Source organism: Macaca thibetana, chromosome 12 (genome assembly GCF_024542745.1).
Source record: "Macaca thibetana thibetana isolate TM-01 chromosome 12, ASM2454274v1, whole genome shotgun sequence".
Lineage (NCBI taxonomy): Eukaryota > Metazoa > Chordata > Mammalia > Primates > Cercopithecidae > Macaca > Macaca thibetana.
The window spans coordinates 4,652,511-4,677,455 of NC_065589.1; the positions used below are offsets into that span (position 1 = coordinate 4,652,511).

Below are 24,945 nucleotides of genomic sequence, written 5' to 3' on the forward strand. Positions count from 1 at the left end.
CTTTGCCTAAAGAGGACAACCTTAGAAAGGACAAAGTGCAGGCCAGGTGACCTAAGAGATGGGCAGCAAGCACCTGGCAAAGGCAGAAAAGCTTGGGGGAATTCAGAGCAAACAGAATGGAGAGGTTCTGGCAACTGTAAGCGGGTGGAGGGTGTCAAAGATAGCACCCAGGGGTGATGAGCTGGGATGTGGGAGTGCCAGAAAGCCACTAGAGACAAAGAGAAGGAGTAGGGGAGGGGGAGGAAGAGGAGTAGCATGGGAGGGGGAGGAAGAGGAGGAGAACAAGGCTGGGGGCACAAAAAGGGCAAAGGTGAGGGGTACCTGCAAAGTGATGCCACCTGTCATCACGAGACTGTGTAAGGTCAACAAAAGGGAGAAAAAAGAACCTTGGAGAAAGCAATGGCCAAGGAACGGTGGAAGTGACAGATGAGAAACATGCCGAAAAGCATTAGAGCCATCAGGAACGTGGTGATTCAGTGAAAGAGCACAGGGCGTCCAAGGGGAAAGGCCGTCGGAAGTGGATCAGACCTTGCTGACTGGCATTCAAAATAGCAGGAAAGCAGGAAGAGAGATGGAACCCAGAGTATCAAGTGAAGAACCAAATGTGTGGTCAACATAGCTGCAGCACAACAACTCCTTCAAGAAGTGAAGTGGGGAAAGGCAGCAAGGGGAAGGGGTAATGGAGGCCAGAATGCTTGCAAAGCTGACCACCGAGTGGAGGAGTGAGAATGCTGGCTGAGGGCTCTACTCCAAGGCTGGGGGTTCAGGAGACCTGCAGGCCTCTGATCTCAGCTATTTATATGCAACAACTAAGCACCTGTATAGAGGCAAGTGGCCCATTAAATGCACTCATTCTTGGGCCCAGGTATGTGGAAGGGGCACCAAAGGTGAAGACAATGGAGGAGCTAGAGAAAGGGAGAGGCCCACCCACAGTAGCTCCCTCTCAGGGCCAGGACATGTTCTGGCCAGGGCAAGCCTTCTCACACTGAGAAAAAGGGCAGATCTCCTCAGCGAAGCTGAGTATGGGGAGAAGAGGAGAAAGAGTTCATCACCCACTTGCCATGATTACAAATAGAGCAAGTTCTGGCAGGGCGCGGTGGCTCACGCCTGTAATCCCAGCACTTTAGGAGGCCGAGGCGAGCAGACCATGAAGTCAGGAGATAGAGACCATCCTGGCTAACACGGTGAAACCCTGTCTCTACTAAAAATACAAAAAATTAGCCGGGCGTGGTGGCGGGCACCTGTAGTCCCAGTTACTCAGGAGGCTGAGGCAGGAGAATGGTGTGAACCCGGAAGGCAGAGCTTGCAGTGAGCCGAGATCGCGCCACTGCACTCCAGCCTGGGCGACAGAGTGAGACTCCGTCTCAAAAAAAAAAAAAAAAAAAAAAAAAAAAAAAAAAGAAAAAGAAAAGAAATTGAGCAAGTTCTGTGACTAAATACAATCCTGGGAGTCTATCTTCCTGGCAGTCTTATGTAGTGGCCCCTACATTAAAAAATATTCCCTTGACTGTGTGCGGTGGCTCACATCTATAATATCAGCACTCTGGGAGGCTAAGGCAGAAGGATCACTTGAAGTCAGGAGTTTCAAACCAGCTTGGGTAATATAGTGAGACTGTCGCTACAAAAACTTAAAATATATACATATATTAACAAAATATAATGATGGTGATCCTAGGAAAGGTTCGCCATTATTCTTCTCATGCCCACACTGATACATAGCTGCCTTTCCAATGGGCCAGATTTTGTCCTTCCTTAGAGCGATGTGTGGGAAGGGCAGAGGGTAGAGGAAGACAACAGAGCCTCGGACCACACCACCCAACGCTGGTCACATCTGATAGGTGTGACCTACACAGGTGAAGAGCAAATGAGTTGTTCATAGTGATCACTTTTAAATAAGGGTTACCTATATAATTAAACCTGATCTTAAAGCAAATACTAACATATTTTATTCTGTATTATTTATATTTTGTTGATTAGAATTTACAAGAAACTGTTCTTTAGGGCCCTTCTTTTGAGAGATTGATGCTGGCCACTGGAATCCAGCTTTCCCTGGCATGACTCTGTGGCAGTGGCCCAAGCCACCTCAGTAGAGAGTCATAACTCCTGTCACCCAGCTTTTCCTAAGGGAATTTAGAAATGTGTCCAGAGGGCATGGTAAGCAACTGTGGATTGCAAGCAGAGGGGCCAGCATGACAGAAGCAAATGGTTCAAGAGGACAGTCTAGTGACAAGGGAAGGGCCGAGGTCTGGACACAGAGGGACAATGAGGAGTGAGGCCACTGACCAGTGCTAAACACTGTGATGTGGTAGGACGGAGGAGTGGGAAGAAATGGGCAACAGAACCAGGCCCCTTCTCCTATGGGGACAGGGGTGCGGGAGCAAGAGGCACTCAGGAGCTAGCAGAGTGACAGCCAGAAAGATGCCAGACAACACCTGACGAAGAAAGGAACGGAAGCCCTGGCTGCACATTCGTCATCTGGGGAGTGTTTTGCTGGTTTGACATTTGACAACTTTGTCAGGGACCAATTTACATACTGTAAAATAGACCCATTTTAAGTAAGTGATTCAGTGAATTGTAGTAAATTTTGGAGCTACGTATCCATCACCACAATCTAGTACCTGCTGAGCTTTTAAAAATCCTAATGCCCCATCCCTAACTTTGACCAATTGTATCAAGAGTTTCAGGTAGAACTTAGGTCTCTGAATTTTTAAAATTCTCTCCCAGAGCTGGGCACAGTGGCTCATACCTATAATGCCAGCACTTTGGGAGGCTGAGGAGGCCAGATTGCATGAGCTCAGGAGTTTGAGACCAGCCTGGGCAACATGGTGAAACCTTGTCTCTACAAAAGATACAAAAATTAGCCAGGTGTGGTGGCATGCATCTGTAGTACCAGCTACTCAGGAGGCTGAAGTGGGAGGATCACTTGAGCCAGAGAGGCAGAGGTGACAGTGTGCTGAGATCGTGCCACTGCACTCCAGCCTGGGCGACAGAGTAAGGCCCTGTCTCCAAAAAAAAAAAAAAAAAAAAAAAAAAAAAAAAAATCAAATTCCAAGATGAGCATCAGGCTCACATTTGCACGTTTGGTGCAATTCAGTCACAGAAGGAGGGCAGGCTGAGGGAGCTCTTGGACCCAGCCTACCAATGACCCCACCACAGTCAGAGTCCCTGCAGGCTTCTGCTCCTAAAGACAGTGCAAGCAAGGACTACAATCCTGGGGCAGAGGATTTCAATACAGATGCCTGGCATTTTAGTTCCACCGGGGCAGAATATAAAGTAAGCCAGGCACACTCCCACAGTGCTCCTCTCAGGGAGTTGTCACAAATGACAAGAAGTTCTGCCGCACTTCCAATGAGGGCAAATTAGAATTCACTAACATCAACAGTTATCACCTTAGAGTCAAGGTACAGTAAGATTATAAGCAAAGCTTGGCAGCCTCTGGGCAAAGCAGCGGCCCTTCTCTGCACACCGTCACCACCTGAAGAACGCCACCCACCTACAAGGTAATGAGAAATGAAGATACTTTTAAAATTGCTCAAGTCTTGCCTATCCCAAGATGCTAACACATCTACCACTCAGTGGCCTGGTATTTCTGGGAGGCACCTGGCTGACACCTTGCACAATTCTGTGACTGCATAACTTCCTTCTGATAAATTAGACTCTTTTCCTTTCTAACTAAAGATCAAACCACAGGACCCATTTGAAGCATGACTACACTGAAATATCAGATTGCAAAATCCACCTGATCACCACAAAGGCCCCCGCACAGCATGTACTCACCTCCTGCCCTGACCCTTACAACACTGGGCTCCTGCTGGCTCCTTGCCACCTGCTCCCTGACCGTGCACACCTGTGGGCAGGGGCCATGTAACCTGCCCCAACCCTATGAGCTCAGTAGCTGGCACTGTGGCTGGGCACACATGGGGTGCTCGGGAAAAGGGGGACACATAAGCATACTTGCCTACAGGGTGGCAGTGCCCCTGCTGTGAGTTTCCTCTAAGACCCAAGAATGTTTCTCTTCACATAGCTGGGAACTGAGGAGGCATTCCAAAGGCGCTGTGGAACGGAATTTATGCTCCACCCCCAAATTCATGCTGAAGCCCTAACCCCCAATGTGATAGTATTTGGAGGTAATTAGGTGTAGATCAGGTCATGGAGGCGAAGGCCTTGTGATGGGATTCATGCCATTATTTAAAAAAAAACAAAAAACAAAGAGGGACCAGAACTCCCCTTCTCTCCTCCATGTGAAGACACAGCGAGGAAGAGGCCATCTGCAAGTCAGGAAGAGAGCCCTCACCAGGAACTTGATTGTGGCCTTCCAGCCTCCAGAAGGGAAACACATGCCTATTGTTTAGGCCAAACCATCTATGGTCCTTTGTTACAGCAGCCCAAGCTGACAAAGACAAAAGGCTGGTCACACAGGCAGATGACTCTTGGCAAAAGCCAGCTCCAAGCCCCATCAGACAACACCAGGCAGAGCTGCCAAGCCCTTCAACCTAGGTAGAGACAGCTGCCATTTTCCAGGTGACCTGATTACTTCCTTAAACCTGAATCACTGCCTCAGATTTCTAGAACTAGAACATTATTTCTTAGCTTCCCACTGCCTCTATGCATTAAAATCCTCAAATCCACCTTTTCTGCATGCCTCACGTCTGGGAGACGACTCACACACAGGGTTTCAGCCCCTCCAGAGAGAGCACCACCACGGCTGAGGCCTCACACTACAGAGTGCAGGCCCACAGTACTCATGGTCCCCTCCATGCTCCAGAGGAGCAAGGCTGTAATCCTGAAAAGCAGTCACAGCCCCGGTAGCAGAGTCTGGTATCACTAAGAATGGAGCCCACAGGCCTCCTACCACTGACTTTGAACACAAATGCAGATGATGTCAACTTCAGCCCTCACCTATGCTTCCATAGGGTCCTCCCTGCCCACTGGGCTATGTGTACACCTGAGGGGCTGCCAAGTTTCCCGGGGCAGCTCCACTGGCATTTAACCCTCCAACAAAGCATGTAAAGGTCAGCCTATGGCCAACTGCCTTACATCCACACTAGCTGGATTCCTCCCCTTGGGCCACTGCTCTAGTTTTTAAAATACGTATTGTAGCACAGAACCTCCCAGCTGCACACACTGCTAAATGCTGTGACTACCCTGACAATGTGGCATGCCACACCCTGAGCCCGCCCTGCTAGAGTTCCATGCCAGGACACGCTGGAGACAGCGGTTCCAGAAAATAGTAAATGCTTCTCTTTCTCCCCCAACACTGAAATGGGGACATGTGGCAGACCTCATACAGGAAGGTGAGGGGTCCCACCTGTGACTGGACTGCTCAGGCAGACACAGACGCCCTCACAGAGGGAGGCCCCTGCACCCCTAGACACTGGGAAGCTCAGGTAGATGGGCAGCCAGACCCTCCCACTCTGCAGTGGTCCCAGCCCCAGCCCCTATCAGCCAAAACAAGAGAAGGTCAGAAACCACCTGGGACTCAGGGGCTGACTGGGACAAGGGGTACACACAAAATCAACCCTATTTAGCTCCCCTAACTCCAGACTTGACCCTGAAATGGCTCAATTCCAAATCCCTATATTTAACAAAGACTGACACAGGCAAAGGGTCCTGTCAGACCTCCTGGAGCCCCTTGAGGTCTTTGGGGGTCACTAACTGTATGCTGAAACTATGATGTGTGTTGGGTGAACAAGTGAAAGAACAGGGAGACAGACAGGCATTCGGCTATTAGATGGAAACAGTGCCAAACTTCAGACAGACAAGAAAGTAATTAATTCTGCCCTGAGGGGTGTCTGGGGGATAGGGAGCACCATGGACTCAGACCCTGATGGACTCAGTCACACACAGGTTCACAGGGAATGCCGACAACACTGACAATGGCCAGCCCTCCAGTCAGGCCTGGGCCCAAGTCAGGGCCAGCTCAAATGCAGATCTGACTCTCTCTCCTCAGTGACCCCAGCTTCTGGGGTCGGGACAGACAGCAGCCCAAAACGCTCATCGTTCCACACCCTCCAGGTAATGCAGCTACAAGCGTCACTCCAGCACCAGCCTGGAAGGTGCCCTCAGAACTGGACTGAGGATGCTGAGGAAATATGGGTGTGGCTGAGGGGGAGCCCTTGTGGGCATCTGGAGGCCTCCCCATGACCAGCCACTCCAAAGCCACATGTTTCCAGAGACCTGGAATCGAGCCAGGACAGCTGACTCTGGCCTCCATTACTGTTCAGACCCGGGCTCCCGCTTCCAAGAAAAAGAAGAGGCCTCTGTTGTGCAGATACCATGGCCCCTCCCCCGCCAGGGCCAAGCTCCTGCCTCCCGCAAGCTCAGCCCTACTGCCATCTGCACCGCACCAGAGCCCACATCAAAGGCGAGCAAGGTGATGAACCAGGTGCTGCGACACAGCAGCACCCAGATCCCCTCAGTGAGGGCTGTGGGCAGGCAGGCTTCAGCAATCAGCCCTTTCAGGGATTTGGTGGCTGCACAGACCTGCACTCCACACGACACCTGTCCCAGGCAACCCTCATCTAACGACTGATGGGTGCAGAGCAGGAAGACCTGACTATCTCACCAGACTGGAGACGGCTCTGAAGGGCTGTGCTGTTGCTTGCTCTTGCTCCAAAGCAGAGGCTATCGTGGGGCCTTCCTCGCCACTTGAGTCTCCCTCTGCCCACTCTTGCTTCCCGCGCCTACCCCACAGGTGTTGTCCCAAAAGTATCCCTTAGTAAGGATCCTGCATGACAAACTCTCTACCTCCTCTTCAGGAAACCTAGCCTATGGCATAAAGTCCCAAAGACAATATATATTGACACAATTTTCTGCCACCTATGGATGCTCGTGAATAACACCCTTACACAAGCCACAGTACCAGATGACAGCTCTGACTATAGTAATCTTTCTGAACTCCAACACCCCACTTTTCTCAAAGTCCCAAAAGGGAGCTTGGATTTCACCTGGAAAGGATTCTCACTTTATCAGCCCTCAAAGTACCTTGCCATGCCCTCCAACAGCCACAGACTCCGCCAGCTTCCATAGCACCACTTCCGCCACAACTCCCCAGAGGACAGAAGGCCAGACTGCCACCAGGGTCAACAAGCCACCCACAGGGCGAGCTAAACAAAGGAGCACTCTAGGTGCGGAGCCCACAAGCATGAACCGTCAGGCACTCTTGCTGCACTCTGTGTGTACAGCCACCTCTCTCAGATCAGGCACACCCTTCTCTACCCAACCTCCACCACAAGCCCAAACTACTCACCACTCAGCCTGGCCTGCAGCCCCTGAGGCAGGTGGAGGGAAAGGCCATGAGAGGGGAGGTTACACTGAATTCTTACTGCCATTTATGGCCAGTGCTTTGGACTCTGAAACTTAATCGCCACCAGTGCCTGGGGAGGATGGAAATGGTGGCCTCAAGAGTTGGCTCTGCACCTTTCCTTGTGAGACCCTTCTTGTTCTTGAGGGGCACACAAAGTCAAAGAACCTCAGCTGGGCCCTGTCAACCCAGACAAAGATACTTCCTTCCTTGGAGCTGGAGGGGAGCCCAGGTTGGTGGGTCTTAGTGGGCTCTGTCAGGCCCTGGAGCCAGCAGAGAGCTCCAGGGTGAGTTCCTGAGCAGGGCAGGAGACACAGAGACGCAGAGCCTCCTTGAACTCTCTTTTCTGTGGACTTGCACTTCTGTTCTGCTACTTTGGTTTCTGCTGGTTGCATCTGCTCCCCCGGAGCCTGTCCTACCCCAGTATGTGGGTCTGGCTGTCTTGCTGCAATAAAGCCACAAACTGGGCAAGTTTCTTAACCTGAGTCTCAGCAGTTCATGGGTAAAATGAAGCATCCATCTGGCAAGGCTTTGAAAAGTCAAACAAGAATTACCCCATTAAGTGCCTACTATGGCTCAAATGGGGAAATTCATGTTGAAGCTCAATCCCCACTGTGGTAGTATTAAGAGGTGGGGCCTCTAGGGAAGTGATGGTCACCAGGGCTCTGCCTTATGAATGGATTAGTGCCTTATAAAAGGGCAGGAGGAAACTAGCTTAGGCCCTTTTTGCCCTTCCATCTCTTCTGCCATGTGAAGACACAGCAACAAGGTGCTATCTTTGAAGCAGAGTACTACCTGTTCCATATACCAATCCTACTAGGATCCTGGACTTCCCAGCCTCCAAAACTGTGAGAAGTAAACCTCTATTGTTTATAAATTACCCAATTTGTGGCATTTTGTTACAGCAGCACAAATGAACTAAGAAGGTGCCCAACAGAGGGCCTGGCCCTAAGTGCTCAGTATACAAAAGCTACTATTAGCTACTATTAACCATGATGACGATTGGGTAAAGAAGATGGGACAGTCCATTTGTCAGCTTCTACCCACTCCTCCTCAGCTAACATCCAGGCCCTCCTCGCTGCAACTCCTTAGTCACCAAAGCACTCACTGTCTACTCCAAGTACAGCAACAACACACCATTTTCCTGGCTTATGCTGCAAATGGAGCCCAGAATCTGAGAAGACATTCAAGTCCTATCAGGCACACCTAAGTAAGGTGCTCCAGCTCTTGCCCCACCCTCTGGGCCTCTTAGGGTAAAGCCTCCAGCACAACGGACACTAAATACAGGCTTAGTAGGTAAGGCCAAAATGTGAAATACCATTCTCACTCCACTTTCAACCAATCATCCAACAGGCTGGATAATCCAAAACTAAGTCCAAACTCAGGGGCAGAGGGAGAATAAGAAAAAGAGTACAGGCCAGGAACAGTGGCTCATGCCTGCTCCCCCAGCACTTTGGGAAGTCGAGGCAGGCAATCACTTGAGGTCAGGAGTTTGAGACCAGCCTGGCCAACATGTTGAAACCCTGTCTCTACTAAACATAAAAAAATTAGCTGGGCATGGTGACGCATGCCTGTAATTCCAGCTACTCAGGTGGCTGAGGCATGAGAATCGCTTGAACCCGGGAGGTGAAAGTTGCAGTGGGCCGATATCGTGCCACTGTGCCCTCACACTTCTCATTCCTACCCCAGTTTAACAGTGATTTGTGTCTGGGAAGGCCAAGCACAGCACATTTATATACAGCAGCTCTTCTGCTGTTAGATTCCTTCAGGACATGTAAATGCCTGTAATCTCCATGTTTTCAACCTAATACAACATGAAAACAGGGAGTGCAAATACACTAATCAACTATTTGCTTTCTAGCTGCTCTATATGTAGGAAATGTAAACACTTCTCAGGTGCGGTGGCTCACACTTGTAATCCCAACACTTTGGGAGAGCCGAGGTGGGTGGATCACTTGAGGCCAGGAGTTCAAGAGCAGCCTGGGAAACATAATGAAACTCCATCTCTACAAAAAAATAAAAATAAAAAATAAAAAAATTAGCCGGGTGTGGTGGTGCACGCCTGTAGTCCCAGCTACTCAGGAGGCTGAGGCGACAGGATCATCTGAGCCCAGGAGGTTGAGGCAGCAGCGAGCCATGATTGTGCCACTGCACTCCAGCCTGGTGACAGAGTAAGACTCTGTCTCAAAAAAAAAAAAAAAAAAAAATAAAGAAATGTAAACACTTGTTATAAAGTAAAGCTGGGCACAGTGGCTCACGTCTGTAATCCCAGCACTTTGGGAGGCCAAAGCAGGTGGATCACCTGAGGTCAGGAGTTTGAGACTAGCCTGGCTAACATGGTGAAAGCTCGTCTTTATTAATGGCTGGGCGCGGTGGCTCAGGCTTGTAATCCTAGCACTTTGGGAGGCCGAGGCAGGCAGATCACCTGAGGTCAGGAGTTTGAGACCAGCCTGGCCAACTTGGCAAAAACCTCATCTCTACTAAAAATACAAAAAATTAGCTGGGTGTGGTGGTGGGCGCCTGTAATCCCAGCTACCAGGGAGGCTGAGGCAGGAGAATCACTTGAACCCCGGGGGCAGAGGTTGCAGTGAGCCAAGATTGCACCACTGTACTCCAGTCTGGGCGACAGAGAGAGACTCCATCTCAAAAAAAAAAAAAAAAAAAAAAAAACAAAAATTTGGCCAGGCGTAGGGGCTCACGCTTGTAATCCTAGCACTTTGGGAGGCCAAGGCGAGCAAATCACCTGAGGTCGGGAGTTCAAGACCAGCCTGACCAACGTGGAGAAACCCCGTCTCTACTAAAAATACAAAATTAGCCAGGCGTAGTAGCGCATGTCTGTAATCCCAGCTACTTGAGGCTGAGGCAGAATTGCTTGAACCTGGGAGGCAGAGGTTGTGGTGAGCCGAGATCGCGCCACTGCACTCCAGCCTGGACAGCAAGAGCAAAATTCTGTTTAAAAAAAAAAAAAAAATTAGCTGGGCGTGGTGGTGGGTGCCTGTAATCTCAGCTACTTAGGAGGCTGAGGCAGGAGAATTGCTTGAACCCGGGAGGTGGAGGTTGCAGTGAGCCAAGATTGCTCCACCGCACTCCAGCCTGGGTGAGAGTGAGACTCTGTCTCAAAAAAATAAATAAATAAAATACAAAGCTAACCTTTTTATAATTAAGCAAATTATAATCTCCTTAAAGGCTGCAACTGTTTCTTCATCTTTCATAAGTCTTATGACCCCCAAGAAACCGACTTCAAAGCACTTGAAAATGTTGAGTTTGCTAAATGAATAAATGCAAAATTTACGCTCAAACATACAAATGAATGCATATTTGCATGCACACATACTCTCACACATTTTACCAACCCTTCTCCAGGATAAAGTTTCTCCTCACCAACATGGATAGCAGAAGTCAACTAAAACTGTAGAATACTACATGTTATTAACTCCGTGAAGAGAACTAATTTTTCACAAGACTCGCCGTAGGCTTTGACCTGAATAAAACAGGAAAAGATCCTAAGAGATTACAAAATTTGACTCCTTCCCCTTTACAGAGCAGAAACTATGGTGCTGAGAATCAGAAAGAAAGGAAGATAATGGCAGCTCTGAAACCAGTCTTAGGCCTTGCCGACTCTCAGCACCTTATTCTTTCTGCTAGCATTTTGGCAGACGTGACAAAGAACATCCCATACCATCTCCCTGCAACAGTGTGCTCATATCATCTGCATGGTACAATGTCCTTCCACTATAAGAGACAAGCAATTATATTTTAAAATCTTTTTAAACAGGTATTTCTATTCAGCAGTGGGTTGCTTTATATCCCCAAAGACTCTCCAGTCAAACTTCCTTTTGTTACAGGATACAAAAACAGTTCACACGAATGATCATTACCTTTAACAAGCAATTTGTCTCTCACAGAAACCCTCCGAGTCGAGTCGGACGCTGTGGCTGCCGTCCGGGACCCTTTGAGACCATCGTCACGCTTCAGTTTGCTTGCTAGCGTTAGCATTACTGCTGCCTTTACCCTGAAAGACAGCAATGAAAGCAGGGTTAAGGACCAGGTCTCCAGAGACTAATTAGACATTGAGGAAAATGTACAGGTGCTTTTGCATTTTGATTTTTCCCATAATTTAGTTATGGAAAAAATTTGCACACATTAATAAGATTGGATTCCTTCATAATACATTTGAAAAGCTCTACGCCATCCTCTATAAGCCTAACTTTTAAAATTATGAATTAACTTTATTTATTTTTATTTTTTATTTCTTGAGACGGAGTTTTGCTCTTGTTGCCCAGGCTGGAATGCAATGGTGCGATCTCAGCTCACCAAAACCTCCGCCTCCCAGGTTCAAGCAATTTTCCTGTCTCAGCCTCCTGAGTAGCTGGCATTACAGGCATGCAGCACCATGCCTGGCTAATTTTGTATTTTTAGCAGAAACAGGGTTTCTCCATGTTGAGGGTTGGTCTCAAACTCCTGACCTCAGGTGATCCGCCCGCCTTGGCCTCCCAAAGTGCTGGGATTACAGGCATGAGCCACCGTGCCCAGCCATGAATTAACAGTTTTTTAAAAAGAGAGTCATGGCTGGGCGCGGTGGCTCACAAATACAATCCCAGCACTTTGGGAGGCCAAGGTAGGAGGACCACTTGAGCCTAAGAACTCAAGACCAGCCTGGGCAATATGGCAAAACCCTATCTCTACAAAAAATACAAAAAAAATTAGCCAGGGGGTGGCATGCACCTGTAGTCCCAGCTACTCGGGAAGCTGAGGTGGGAGAATCCCTTGAGCCTGGGAGGTTGGGGATGCAGTGAGCTGTGATTGTGCTACTGCACTCCGGCCTGGGTGACAGAGCGAGACCCTGTCTCAAAAAAAAAAAAAAATTAAAATTAAAAAGTCATGCATTTCACACTCACTGGTTATCCACTAGGTGCCAGGCCCTGGGATGTGGCTGTGACGAAGCTCCCGTGGAACACAACGTCTAGGGTGCCTCCACAGCTTCTCAACCAGCATGCCCTCACCAACGGGTTCCACATGGGTCCATTACTGTCCACTAGTAAGTCTGCCCTGCCCTGCTGCAGGGGATCATGCACACACATGGTATGGTCCCAGGGTCTGGCCCATCACCAACTGAAGCAGCACAGCCTCTGGTGGAAGAGGAACACCACTCTTTGCTCTCCTTCCTCCTTTAATAAAGGTGTGGCTAGAGCCTTAACAAGCATCTTCTCATTTATTCATGCTGTGTTGCATTTACTTATGTTTGTGTTTTATTTATATTTTTTGGCAATTTCAACATCAAGACCGAATTAAAATTAATGTCCCCAGGTAGATTATGTTCATTGGTGGCTTCCACCCCATCTGTGTTGCAGGTTCCCCTGCTGCAAGCTCACTGGGAGGGACAACAAAGACCAAACACAGGTGACGCCACTTGCTGCCTGGGAGACAGTTGAAGAAATGCCACAATTAGTTTAAGATTTTATTTTTTAAGGGCAGTTTTAAGTACACAGTAAAATTAAGAGGAAGGTACAGAGATTCCCCATATGCCCGCTGCCCCAACACACGGAAATCCTCCCCTATTACCAACATCTCCCACCAGAGGGTACATTTGTTACAATTAATGAACCCACATCAACACATGATAACTCAAAGTCCACAGCTTACGTTATGATCCCACTAATTATACAGGGTAACTATCCTCTAGACTCTGCCTTCTATTTCTAACCTAAACTGACATTAATCTTCCTCCTAACTCTTACTTACTTTGCCATGGTCAGAGAGGGTCTCTGGAACTTCTTTTGACTGAGGACAAATATTTGTCACTAGGGCCAGGTGCTGTGGCTCACACCTGTAATCCCAGCACTTCAGGAGAACGAGGCGGGAGGATCACGAGGTCAGGAGATTGAGACCATCCTGGCCAACGTGGTGAAACCCCGTCTCTACTAAAATACAAAAAATTAGCTGGGTGTAGTGGCGCACACCTGTAGTCCCAGCTACTGGGGAGGCTGAGGCAGGAGAATCGCTTGAACCCGGGAGGCAGAGGTTGCAGTGAGCTGAGATCGTACCACTGCACTCCAGCCTGGCAACAGAGTGAGACTCAAAAATAAAATAAAATAAGATAAATTGTCACCAGTTCAATACTTCCACAATTTCCTTTGTTGCTTTCATATCATTTTATTTCAATACCACTCTGATCATTTCAACAGAAAATGATCTAAAAATTCCACGTGAAAAGCTTGACATAAGCACAGAAATTTTAGGTTGAGACTAAGATCCTGAAAGTCAAATAAGAATACTCCTTTCCTCATTGGCATTTGAAACCATTTTTCACCCAGGTCTCTTACACAGTTTCTCACACCATCTTCTGCCTATCTCCTAAAGGCTGTCAGATTTTATTTTCTATTGTTTGTATCATGAAAACAGTATAGGCCGGGCATGGTAGCTCATGCCTGTAATCCCAGCACTTTGGGAGGCCAAGGCGGGTGGGTCACCTGAGGTCGGGAGTTCTAAACCAGCCTGGCCAACATGGCGAAACCCCATCTCTACTAAAAATACCAAAAAAATCAGCTGGGCCTGGTGGCGGGTGCCTGTAATCCCAGCCACTCAGGAGGCTGAGGCAGGAGAATAGGTTGAATCCAGGAGGTGGAGGTTGCAGTGATGGTGCCATTGTACTCCAGCCTGGGCAACAAGAGTGAAACTGCATCTCAAAAAATAAAAAAATTTAAAGAATTTTTTAAAAATGAAAACAATATGTAGAATACGATCTTCTGAACTGCACAGTCTTTTCCACTCAGAGGACACAGACATACGCATACCATAAACCCCTTAAGAAGTACTGGTCTAAAGGCTTCCAAGACAGCTCTGCGCTTCCACAGTCATAAGCTCTTAGAATTGTAAAGTTGGAATGGACTTCTCCCACTCCCATTCCATTTTACCATGTGGACCCCAGGACAACAGGGGCCCAGAAGGCAGCCTGCCCAAAGCCACTCAGCTGCTAGAAGCAGTCACCAAAGACATACTAGTTTCCCTCTTGTGGATGACAGAAATGTTTTTTGTTTGTTTTTTGAGACAGGTCTTGCTCTATAGCCCAGGCTGGAGTGCAGCGGCGTGACTTGAACTCCTAGGTTCAAGAGATCCTCCCACCTCAGCATCCCCCATCCCCTAAAGCAGCTAGGATTACAGGCACGCATCATTACGCCCAGCTAATTTTAAATTTTTTGTAGAAACAGGGCTTCACCATGTTACCCAGGCTGGTCTTGAACTCCTGAGCTGAAGCAATCCACCTGCCTCAGCCTCCCAAAGTGCTGGGACTATAGACGTGAGCCACCACGCCCAGCAGGACATGTTTTTAACTCGATTGTGGTCATGGTTTCAGACTAATCAATTACACAATTTAAATATGGGCAGTTTAGTGTATTTCAATTATGCCTCAATAAAGTTGACAAAAATGTGAAAATAAGCCAACATTAGTTTCTTCATTGTTACGCTACTGTGCCATCTCCTCAGGTGGACCTCCATAAGAGCACATCTTCACAGCTTCGCCCAGGGCAAAGCAGCTGGGTTCAGCTGATGAAGTTACTTCACAGGAGAATAGTCACAAACACCTGTAGGGTCTTCAGCTACCACAGACAGTAGCACCATCTAGAGCCAAGCTCTCCTGCTTCAGCCCCTACCTGGAATGATCTTGTCAAAAATCCCTCACAAGGATTCCTTGTCATAGAACAGTGTTTCCCTTCCCAGCCAAGTCTGCTGCCACGTGTGCAGACTCAATCACATCAGTCCTGCCACATCATCAGGGCAAGACGTGCATCCATCCATCACCTGAGGGTCAGCTGGATGCACCAGATGCCCTACACAAGGACTACCAGGTCTCTGGCTGACCTTGGGAATGCAAATGAAGCAAAGAGTAAAAAATAAAAGCACAACATGCTTGAACATGAGTTCAGCAGGCAGTAACCTAGGAAAGCCAGAATGAAGAGTCCCATAGAACAGCAAGCACCAGGGCCACACCCAGCTCCCCGAGAACCTGCACTGAAGGAGGCTCAGGGGAGCCTGGGGAGACTGATCCCTCACATACTGAAAGGCTCACCACCAAGAAACTCTTCTGTAACGCTACAGTCCGCAGGCTATGCTTAATGCTCTTATACCCCCAATCACGCCACGACGAAACCCTCTCTGTGGGCAGAAGATGCTAATATTCAGTTCCACTGGAAGAGTCAGATTGCTGGTTTACTACCTTCAAGTTTGTGACTTGCGAGATATAAGAGAATGTTTAACACTGGTGTTTTGTTTCCCATAGAAAGTAATAAAAAAATGTACTTCCCTAACATTCTAAGAAATCTAATACAGTGACCATCTATTTTTCTGTCATGTGTATCATTTTCACATGCCACTTTAAGGATAAACCCAAGGCCTAATTTGGGAATGTTTCCATAGCTATAAAATTAAATCTATACCAAAGGATTCTAACAAAAAATAAGTATTCAGACTGTCAAGCGGCTAGCTGAATACCTGCAGTTGCTTCAGAATTCTTTTCCTTCTTCAATATGTTTCAACTCTTGAAGATTTGGTTTAAAACAAAACTTCCTCTTTCCTGCAAATTACACTCTAAGGCAGCATTTCAGTAACAGATCAGCTGTTCTGAACAGCATTCTCAGTCTCTAAATTCCACAAGTTGTAATTGGCCCAGTTAGGTTCTTCCTCTGGGTGGGACCTGCTTTCTGACGGCCCAGAGAAGAGTATCTTGTGTGCAATGTATTAGTGCCATCAAGTGATATTTACTCAGCATCCCTGCAAGCAATGGCAAAACCAGGCCATGTCACTTTGTGCAGGGACGCCAGGGGCCAGTCAGCTCAAGGTGAGGGGCTACTTATTTACAATTCCTTCCTAATGGAGACATCTCAATCCAAGCATAAAGGATGGGCCTGCGGGTCACTAGGGGACACTCAACTTCCCCGGTCAAAGGGGCCCAGATCAGGGCACAACAAAGTCCATATCCCACTCTTCCACAGAATGCCAGTGCCCAAGAACCTCCCGCTTGGCACAGGAGTACTCTGGTTGACTGACCATCTTTGGAGCCCAGCCCCTTCTACTTTCAGCAGTAAACCTGCCTCTTCCTGCACTGCCTACTACCTGAAAGGCAGGTATGTCCAGGTGGGGGGACAGCACTACACTTGGTGTGATTCTGCCTCTCAATCTCTCTCTCTCCCACCTCTATGCTCCCCCTTACCGTCATCTCACTCCTCAGCCAGGATTCCTCTGCACCAGGCAGGCCAATTTCCTCTTTGTTGCTTCATAACACCCTGCTCATTTCCAGAAGCTTCTATTCAATCTGATACCCAGGTCTGGAATGCCCTCCTTCCTTCACAAACGAATCCTACCCCTTCCTTAAGGGGAAGATTCCTACCTAGATTCCAACGTCTCCTCCTCCAAGAAGCTTTCTCTGGCTGTTCCAACCCTTCCTGCCCCCACTTCCAGGCGGTCGGGAATGCAGGGTGGGGGGCCCAATTATCTCCTGTGACAGATGAGGAAACTGAGCCCAGGGAGGGGAAGGACACACCCAAGATGACACACCAGCAGAACCAGGTCTGGAACCAAGATTCTGCAGCACTAAAACTGCTCCAAGATGCCCTTCCCTCCTCGTCTCCTTTGCTGTGGTAAAAATTTTTCAAACTAGCCTGGCCGCCCCCAATTGTAGGTAAGTGCCCATACTTACTCTTCCCGCTGCAGGTACACGGACGGGGCGCGAGTTGTCACTCCCCTCACCTCCCCCGCTCCTCACGGCCTAGCGTGACTCCTGCCGCGATCCGGAGTCCAGTCCCGCTTTCTGCGGCCACGTCGGGCCGGTGACCTTGGCCAGGCGCTGGACGCCCCGCTTCCTCCCTACAAGGCACGCAGCCGATCCCGCGAGTGGGGCGTGAGCGCGGCCAGGACTGTGCCACGCTCGACCCAGGGCCTGGTTCACACTAGGTGCTCGGCGCGGGCCGTCCCTAGCCGCCGCCGCGGTCACTCACTGCCGGGCGAGGCCAGCGCCCCGGCCACTGACGCCGCCTCCGACCGCCGGCTCGCTGCCCGCGGCCCGCGGTCCCTTCCCATTCACACCGCTCGGCCTTGCGTCCGGGTGCCCGCGCCCGCCCGGCCCCCGGCGTGAGGAACCCGGTGGGCCTGAGGCGGCCCCGCCACCGCCCGCGCCCTCCGCCCGGCCCGCAGGCCAGCCTGTGCACCGGTTTCCGCACCTCGCCCCGCCGCAGAGCCGCGCGGTCGCTCCTCACCTGGGCTCCCCGAGACAGGCGAGGCGGGTCCGGCGCCCAACACCATGCCCGGCCCGGGCGGCTGCTGCGAGACGCGGCCCCTCACAGCCGCACCGGCTCCCGGCGGCGGGACCGGAAGTGGCGGGGCGGGGACTCGGCCGCTCTCGCCCGCGGCTGCAGAGACAGCAGCGGGCGCTTTAAAAAAAAAATTCAAAGTGGCGAAAAACTTTATTGGAACCAGACACGCGAACAGCGGCGTGCGCCGGTCGGGACTGGGCTGGGCGACCGGCCGCTCGGACCTCGCTCATTGGCAGAGGGCGCGGCCGGGGGGCGGGCACGGATTTCGCGACCGTCGCTGATTGGCGAGTAGCGTTAGGGGCGGGGCTTCCGAGTTGGCTCTAGAGTCCGAGCGCCCGAGGGCTGGGGATTTAGCGTCCGGTTCCAACCCGGTTTCGCTTCGTGGTCTTCAGGATTTAGGGGCTCGGAGGAGCCCAGGCTATTCTTCCCTGAAGGAGCGGCCTCCGTGGCTGGAGCTCCCGCTGTCCAGCACCGCACCTGGAGTGCAAAGGACTGGATCGGACCCCGCAGCCTGCAGTGCGGGCGGTGAGGGAGACCGGGCGGTCAGACGCGCAAACCACTACCAACCCCAAACCGTGTGCTGCGCCCGCAGGCCCCACTGTTCTTGTCATGTCTCTTCTATTCCTTATTTTCTCTCTTAAATGTGTTTAAAGTGCCTTAAAAATCCATTTCAACTTGTCCTCTTTTAGGAGCCCAGATTCATCCCGCGCTCATTAGCGTCCTGTGTGATTGACGAGGGGCCGCCCTGGGCGTCAGGCAGGCCCCTGGAGGAGTGGACCATCGGAAAGATGAGATTCAGCATGGAGACGGTCAGAAGGAGACAAGAAGTTAGACTTTCATTTCCAAAAACCCCACTGAGAGGTTTCTAACAGTGGAGTGACAGTATCAGGTTTTCTTCCTAAAAGAGGCTGGCGGGACCGGTGGCTCATTCCTGTAATCCCGGCACTTTGGGAGGCCAAAGTGGGAGGATCCCTTGAGCCCAAGAATTCAAGACCAGCCTCCTGATGGTGGCAAGACCCCATCGCTACAAAAAAAAAAAAAAAAAAAAAAGCCGCATGGTGGAGCGCGCCTGTAGTCCCAGCTACTCAGGAGGCTGAGATGGGAGGATCACCTGAGCCCAGGAGGTTGAGGCTGCAGTTAGCCGTGATCGCACCACTGCACTCCAGCTTGGGTGACAGGGCCAGACCCTGTCCCCATAATAATAATAAAGGCTTTGGCTCTAAGAGAGTCTGTGGGAGGGGAGTCGGGAAAAGTGGTCAAGAACAACTCGGCCAGGCACAGTGACTCAGGCCTGTAATCCTAGCATTTTGGGAGGCCGAGGCAGACAGATCACTTGAGGTCAGGAGTTCGAGACCAGCCTGGCCAACATGGCAAAACCCCGTCTCTACTAAAAATACAAAAAAGCCGGGCTTGGTGGTACGCCCCTGTAATCCCAGCTATTTGGGAGGCTGAGGCAGGAGATTTGCTTGAACCCGGGAGGCGGAGGTTGCAGTGAACTGAGATCCCAACACTGCACTCCAGTCTGGGTGACACAGCAAAACTCTGTTTCCAGAAAAAGAAAAAAGAACGAACGAACACAACTCGTGTTATTTCTTGTGTTTGAGACCATGTCTCTCCCTTTCTTGCCCGGCTAACTCTCAAGTTTTTCTAAGCTAAGACACCACCTTCTCAGAGGCCTCAAAGTCTGGGGGTGGAGTGGGGCAGTGCAGATGTCCTCTGTGTCTTCCTTGGAGCCCTGCACTTCACTCTTCCTTATTGTCATGGCCTGTTTCCCTGACTAAGCTCAGCTCCTCAGCCCTCCTCTTCCTTCTTCCTCCAGCCTCACCTCCTGACACCCCCTTTCCCATCCTGGGACATGCAGGTGATTAAAACACATCTGCTGGATAGAGATTGCATGAGCTGGTGGCGTGAGTCCTGGTGAGAGGAGATAAGGGCTTGAAGATTGCAGTGTGTGAAGGTGCAGCCGGAATGGCATGAGCACTTGCCTTACTCATAAGCATCACTGTCTGCAGAATGGATTGCACCACACATTGGCCCACGTAGGCCCAAATTCCACCGCCATGGATGAATGAAGTCATTTCTAGCTCCATTTCATGAGGCTGCCTAATTCTTTCACTAAGACTTATTTAGGACTTCCTAGTTTATTAACTCAATTAATCCAAACAATAACCCCATGAAACAGGTATTATCCCCATTTTATAGATGAGGAAACTGACATAGAAGTTAAGTAGTCTGTTGACAAAAAAGGTCAAACTGTAAAATATTTGAAGAGATTTTATTCAGGGCCAAATATGAGTGACAAAAGCCTGAGTCACAGCCTCAAGAGGTCCTGAGAACATGTGCCCAAGGTGGTTGGATTGCAGCTCGATTTTTATTTTTATTTTTTATTTATTTATTTTTTTTTTTTGAGACGGAGTCTCGCTCTGCCGCCCAGGCTGGAGTGCAGTGGCCGGATCTCAGCTCACTGCAAGCTCCGCCTCCTGGGTTCACGCCATTCTCCTGCCTCAGCCTCCCCAGTAGCTGGGACTACAGGCGCCCGCCACCTCACCTGGCTAGTTTTTTTTTGTATTTTTTAGTAGAGACGGGGTTTCACCGTGTTAGCCAGGATGGTGATCCACCCGTCTTGGCCTCCCAAAGTGCTGGGATTACAGGCTTGAGCCACCGCGCCCGGCCGCAGCTCGATTTTTATAAATTTTAAGGGTGTCAGAGGCGTTTGAACCAGAACAACTCCATCTTGAATGCGGGCTGGATAAAATAAGGCTAAGACCTACTGGGCTACATTCGCAGGAGGTTAGGCATTCTAAGTCACAGGATGAGACAGGAGGTTGGCACAGGTACAGGTCACAAAGACCTTGCTGATAAAAGGATTCCATAAAGAAGCCAGCCAAAACCAAGATAGCGATGAAAGTGTTCTCTGCTCATCCTCACTGCTCATTATGCACTAATTATAATACATCTGTGCTAAAAGACACTCTCACCAGTGCCATGACATTTGTAAACTGTCATGGCAAAGACAGCAAGTTATCCTATGTGATCTAAAAATGGAAGGACCCCTCAGTTCCAGGAATTGCCCAGACCTTTCCTGGAAAACTCATGAATAATCAACCCCTTGTTTAGCATACAATCAGGAAATGACCATAAAAGTGACCAGTCAGCAACCCTTGGGGCTGCTCTGCCTACGTAGTAGCCATTCTTTTATTTCCTTACTTCTCTAATACACTTGCTTTCACTTTACTCTATGGATTCGCCTTGAATTCTTTCTTGTTTGCGATCCAATGGCCCTCTCTTGGGATCTGGATCGGGACTCCTGTTCGGTAACAGGGGGACAGAAGTTACAGGCAGACACCAATCAATACATGTACATTAGTTCAGTCTGGAAGGGCAGAGGACAACTGGAAGCAGGGAAGAGTAGGTAGGGGTTTCTGGATCATAGGTAGATTCAAAGGTTTTCTGATTGGCAATTGGTTGAAATAGTTCTTGTCTAACGAACTGGAATGAGTAGAAAGGAGTGTCTGGGATAAGAAAAGGTGTTGTGTAGACCAACGTTCTTATGTAGATGAAGCCTCCCGGTAGCAGTAGCAGGCTTCAGAGAAATAGATGGTAAGTATTTCTTATCAGACTTAAAAAGATGCCAGACTCTTGGTTAATCTCTCCTTGGATCAGGAAAAGACCTGGAAAGGGAAATCTACAGAACGTAGATTTTCCCCACAAGAGACGGCTTTGCAGGACCATTTCAAAATATGTCAAAGAAGTCCGGGCACGGTGGCTCACGCCTGTAATCCCAGCACTTTGGGATCACGAGGTCAGGAGTTCAAGACCAGCCTGGCCAACATGGTGAAACCCTGTCTCTACTAAAATACAAAAATTAACTGGGTGTGGTGGCGGGTGCCTGTAATCTCAGCTACTCAGGAGGCTGAGGCAGGAGAATTGCTTGAACCTGGGAGGCAGAGGTTGCAGTGAGCTGAGATTGCGCCATTGCAATCCAGCCTGTGCGACAGAGCAAGACTCCGTATCTCTCTCTATATATATATGTCAAAGAAATATATTTTGGGGTAAAATATTTCTCTTTCTTTCAGGGCCCGCTGTCATGTGATGCTGTACTACATACAGTCCATTGGAATTTGGCATCTTATTCGTACAAAGAGCCTCTTTTGTCAGTCTTATGATCTCTGTTTTAATGTTAATGCTGGTGAGTTGTGTTTGAATGCCAAAGGGAGGGGGGCATAATGAGGCATGTCTGACCCCTCTTTCCTATAATGGCCTGAACTAATTTTTCAGGTTTCTTTGGAATCCCTTTGGTCAAGAGGAGGGGTCCATTCGGTCGATTAGGGGGTTTAGAATTTTATTTTTGGTTTACATGTCCAGCATGACTGTGAGGAATAGAGAAGTTCTTCTTCAAAGTTTTTTAAAACCATAAAGAGCTTGTCATTTATTTGGTTTATGCATATCTATGTATGTTCCAATGCAGCTGCTGTGACTTGGCCTGGCATGCCTGGACAGGGTTAAGCGAGCCCCAGACCATAGTGCATGCCACTCCTTATTTGGAAACCCTCCTGACCCTCTCATGAGTAGCTTCCTCTTTTCTTTGTCCTCTTTCCCCTTTACCTATTTAGAAAAGTTTCAAGCTGCTAGCCAATCAGGTCCAGCTTAGAGTGTGAGGTCCCATTCTGGCCAATGGAAATGGGACACAGCCACAGGACGATTGCATCAGGTTACAAAGATGATAAATATCCCCATCTCCTTTGTTCGGGTGTGCTCTCATGGCAAGACTGCTAGCGAGCAGCACCCTTTCTGCAGAAAGTAAACTAGCCTTACCAAGTGATCCTTTGTCTCAGTGTTGATTTTGCCACATCGAACACCCATTTCCAACAATGGCAGAGCTAGGATTTAAAACCGGGCAGTCCAACTCTGATATTTGCCCTTAGCCAGCACACCTTGAGGCAGCTGATACAAAGAACTTGAGGTTAGCTCTGGGAAGCTGGAGATAGTGCCATGAGTATATTGCCTGCAGTCCTGTCACCTGAGTCCTGGCCTCTGTGGGCTGGCCTTGCCCTCCCAGGTGCCTCCAGGAATCTTGGACCTGGGCTAAGACATCTTCACAATGCAGGACATAGAGGGGGCTGGTGTCCCTAACTCTGAATTTCATGTTCTCTGGGAGAGACTGGCTCTACTGGAGTCACAGAGTCACTGTGTGTGTATGTGGGAGTGGGGGGGGAGTGGGGGGGGAGTGGGGGGGAAATGGGGTGGGAGTGGGGGGAGTGTGGGGGAGTGGGGGGAGTGGTGGGAGTGGGGTGGGAGTGGGGGAGAGTGGGGGAGAGTGGGGTGGGAGTGGGGGAGAGTTGGGTGGGAGTGGGGTGGGAGTGGGGGAGAGTGGGGTGAGAGTGGGTGGGAGTGGGGTGAGAGTAGGGGGGAGTGGGGTGGGAGTGGGGGGGAGTGGGGGGAGGGGAGTGGGGTGGGAGTGGGGGGAGGGGAGTGGGGTGGGAGTGGGGGGAGTGGGGGGGAGTGGGGTGGGAGTGGGGTAGAGGTTCAACCGTGAGCCCCACAGAGGGGTCTTGTTGCCCAAGGAAGGGCAGGGGGAGACAATGTCCTTCGCATCCCTTCCTCCTTTACCCCTTTAAGTTCAACCCCAGAGGCTTCCAGCTAGGATGTGGAAGGTGAGATGGCCTGGGCTATCTATCTTTCCAGCCTGGTCCAGGGCCGTGGGCACTTTGGCCTGGACTGGTGCAGGGACCTGGGAACCTGCTGGGTGAGGGAAGGGTCTCCTAGGCAGGAAAAGTGGCCTCTGCCAGCATCTTATTCTGCTTAGGCTGCCATAAAATACCATAGACTGGGTGGCTTACACAACAGATGTTTATTTTCTCACAGCCCGGAGGCTGGGAAGTTCAAGATCAAGGTCTGGCAAGGTAGGGTTCATTCTGAGGCCTCCTCTTGCTTGTAAGCAGCCACCATCTGGCTGTGCTCACACAGCCTCTATGTGCTGGGGGAGAGAGAGAGAGAGAGAGCGCGCGCGAGCATCGGGGTAGTCATGCCTGGCTCTGGGCTTCAGTGGAGGATTGGCCTCCAGAGGTAAAATCTGCAGTCTGGGTGAGCTGGCATCACCAGGCCCAGCAGCTCCAGTGCTCATGCCCCTTCCTCCAGACACAGTGTCCTTACCCCAGGCAAGACCTTAGCCATGTTCCAGGTGCAAGCCCTTGTTGTGTGAATTGGGAAACAGCTCAGGGGACGCTAAACTTGGAGTAGACATGGGAGAAAGGGTGCAACGCGGCCCTTGGCCAGCCCTTGCTCCACCTGTTCTGTGCTGTTCTAGATTACTCCCAGGTGTGCATCTGCCCTCCAGCCTCATCTGGTGCTCCTGGGGAGCAAGGCCCAGGACACTCAAGTGCAGGCCTCCCCATGTCCCTGTGGAGTCTTCTCAAACCTACTTCAATCCAAGTCAGGCACTATAAGAACCTGTCAAGGGCTGAGCGACACTGGGGACAGACCCTGCCCTCCAAAAGCCCGAGCTCATGGGAGAAACTAGCATTTAGTAAACCACTACAGAATAGGGGCAGGGGTGTGACTGTGGCCGCTAAGCTTTGTTCCAGATAGGGGAGAACAAAGCCTCCACTGACCCACGTGAGTTTAGGGATCACTGGGGAAAGGGGGGAGACAGAACTGTGCTGACGGTAAGCTTCACCTTAGAATTCAACTGAGGAAGCTGAAAATAAATGCCAAAAATCCCATGTGCCACTAGCTCATTCTCTTGCTAAAAGGGGAGACAGGTAAATGGTGTTTCTGTTAGGAAAAGCTTTATTGGGCCTCTTAGGGCCTGGGGTCTAACCTGGAGAGGACAAAGGCGAGACTACAAAGCAGCCGGAGGTGGTGTGGAGTGCTGTGAGGCTGTCTGAGGGGCAGAAGCTGAGAGGTGATAGCCAAGTGCCAGTTCTGGGGTCCCCCGTGGCATGAGGGAGGGATGAGCTTCCTGTAGCTGGGGCAGACAGGGGCTCACATTATCATCATTGTTGTTATTATTTAGTAAGGGGCCATCCAGGAAGCAGACAAGGACAATTCTAAGTAGTATAATTTTAATTACATATCTGGTATAATTGTTTTGCTTTTGCAACTGGCCCCCAGGGAATACAGCTTGTTGCTTTTTATTTCTTAAAATAATAATAATAATAATACAGTGGGCTGTGACGGCTTTGTTGGAGAGGGACTGAGTCAGAGTGGTGTTTTAAATCTGATGATAGGATTGAGATTGTCATCATTCACCCTACAGCAACACTGGGCTCCTTTTAATAAGGTCTGTGCATGGGGACTGGAATAGGGACATGGTAGTCCTGTGGTTCTTCTTCC

General features: G+C 49.9%; 1 protein-coding gene across 1 annotated transcript in view; it reads right to left on the reverse strand.

Moving 5' to 3' along the window:
• UBE2F (ubiquitin conjugating enzyme E2 F (putative)) overlaps window positions 1-24,945 on the reverse strand; it is a 166,367-nt gene that overhangs the window by 58,684 nt on the left and 82,738 nt on the right. The window contains exons 2-3 of the mRNA XM_050751685.1: window positions 17,554-17,658; window positions 11,182-11,315 (exon numbers count right to left, since the gene is read on the reverse strand). Coding sequence (XP_050607642.1) covers window positions 11,182-11,299 — 118 coding nt within the window. The 5' untranslated portion in view covers window positions 11,300-11,315; window positions 17,554-17,658. The remainder of the gene's footprint in view (window positions 1-11,181; window positions 11,316-17,553; window positions 17,659-24,945) is intronic.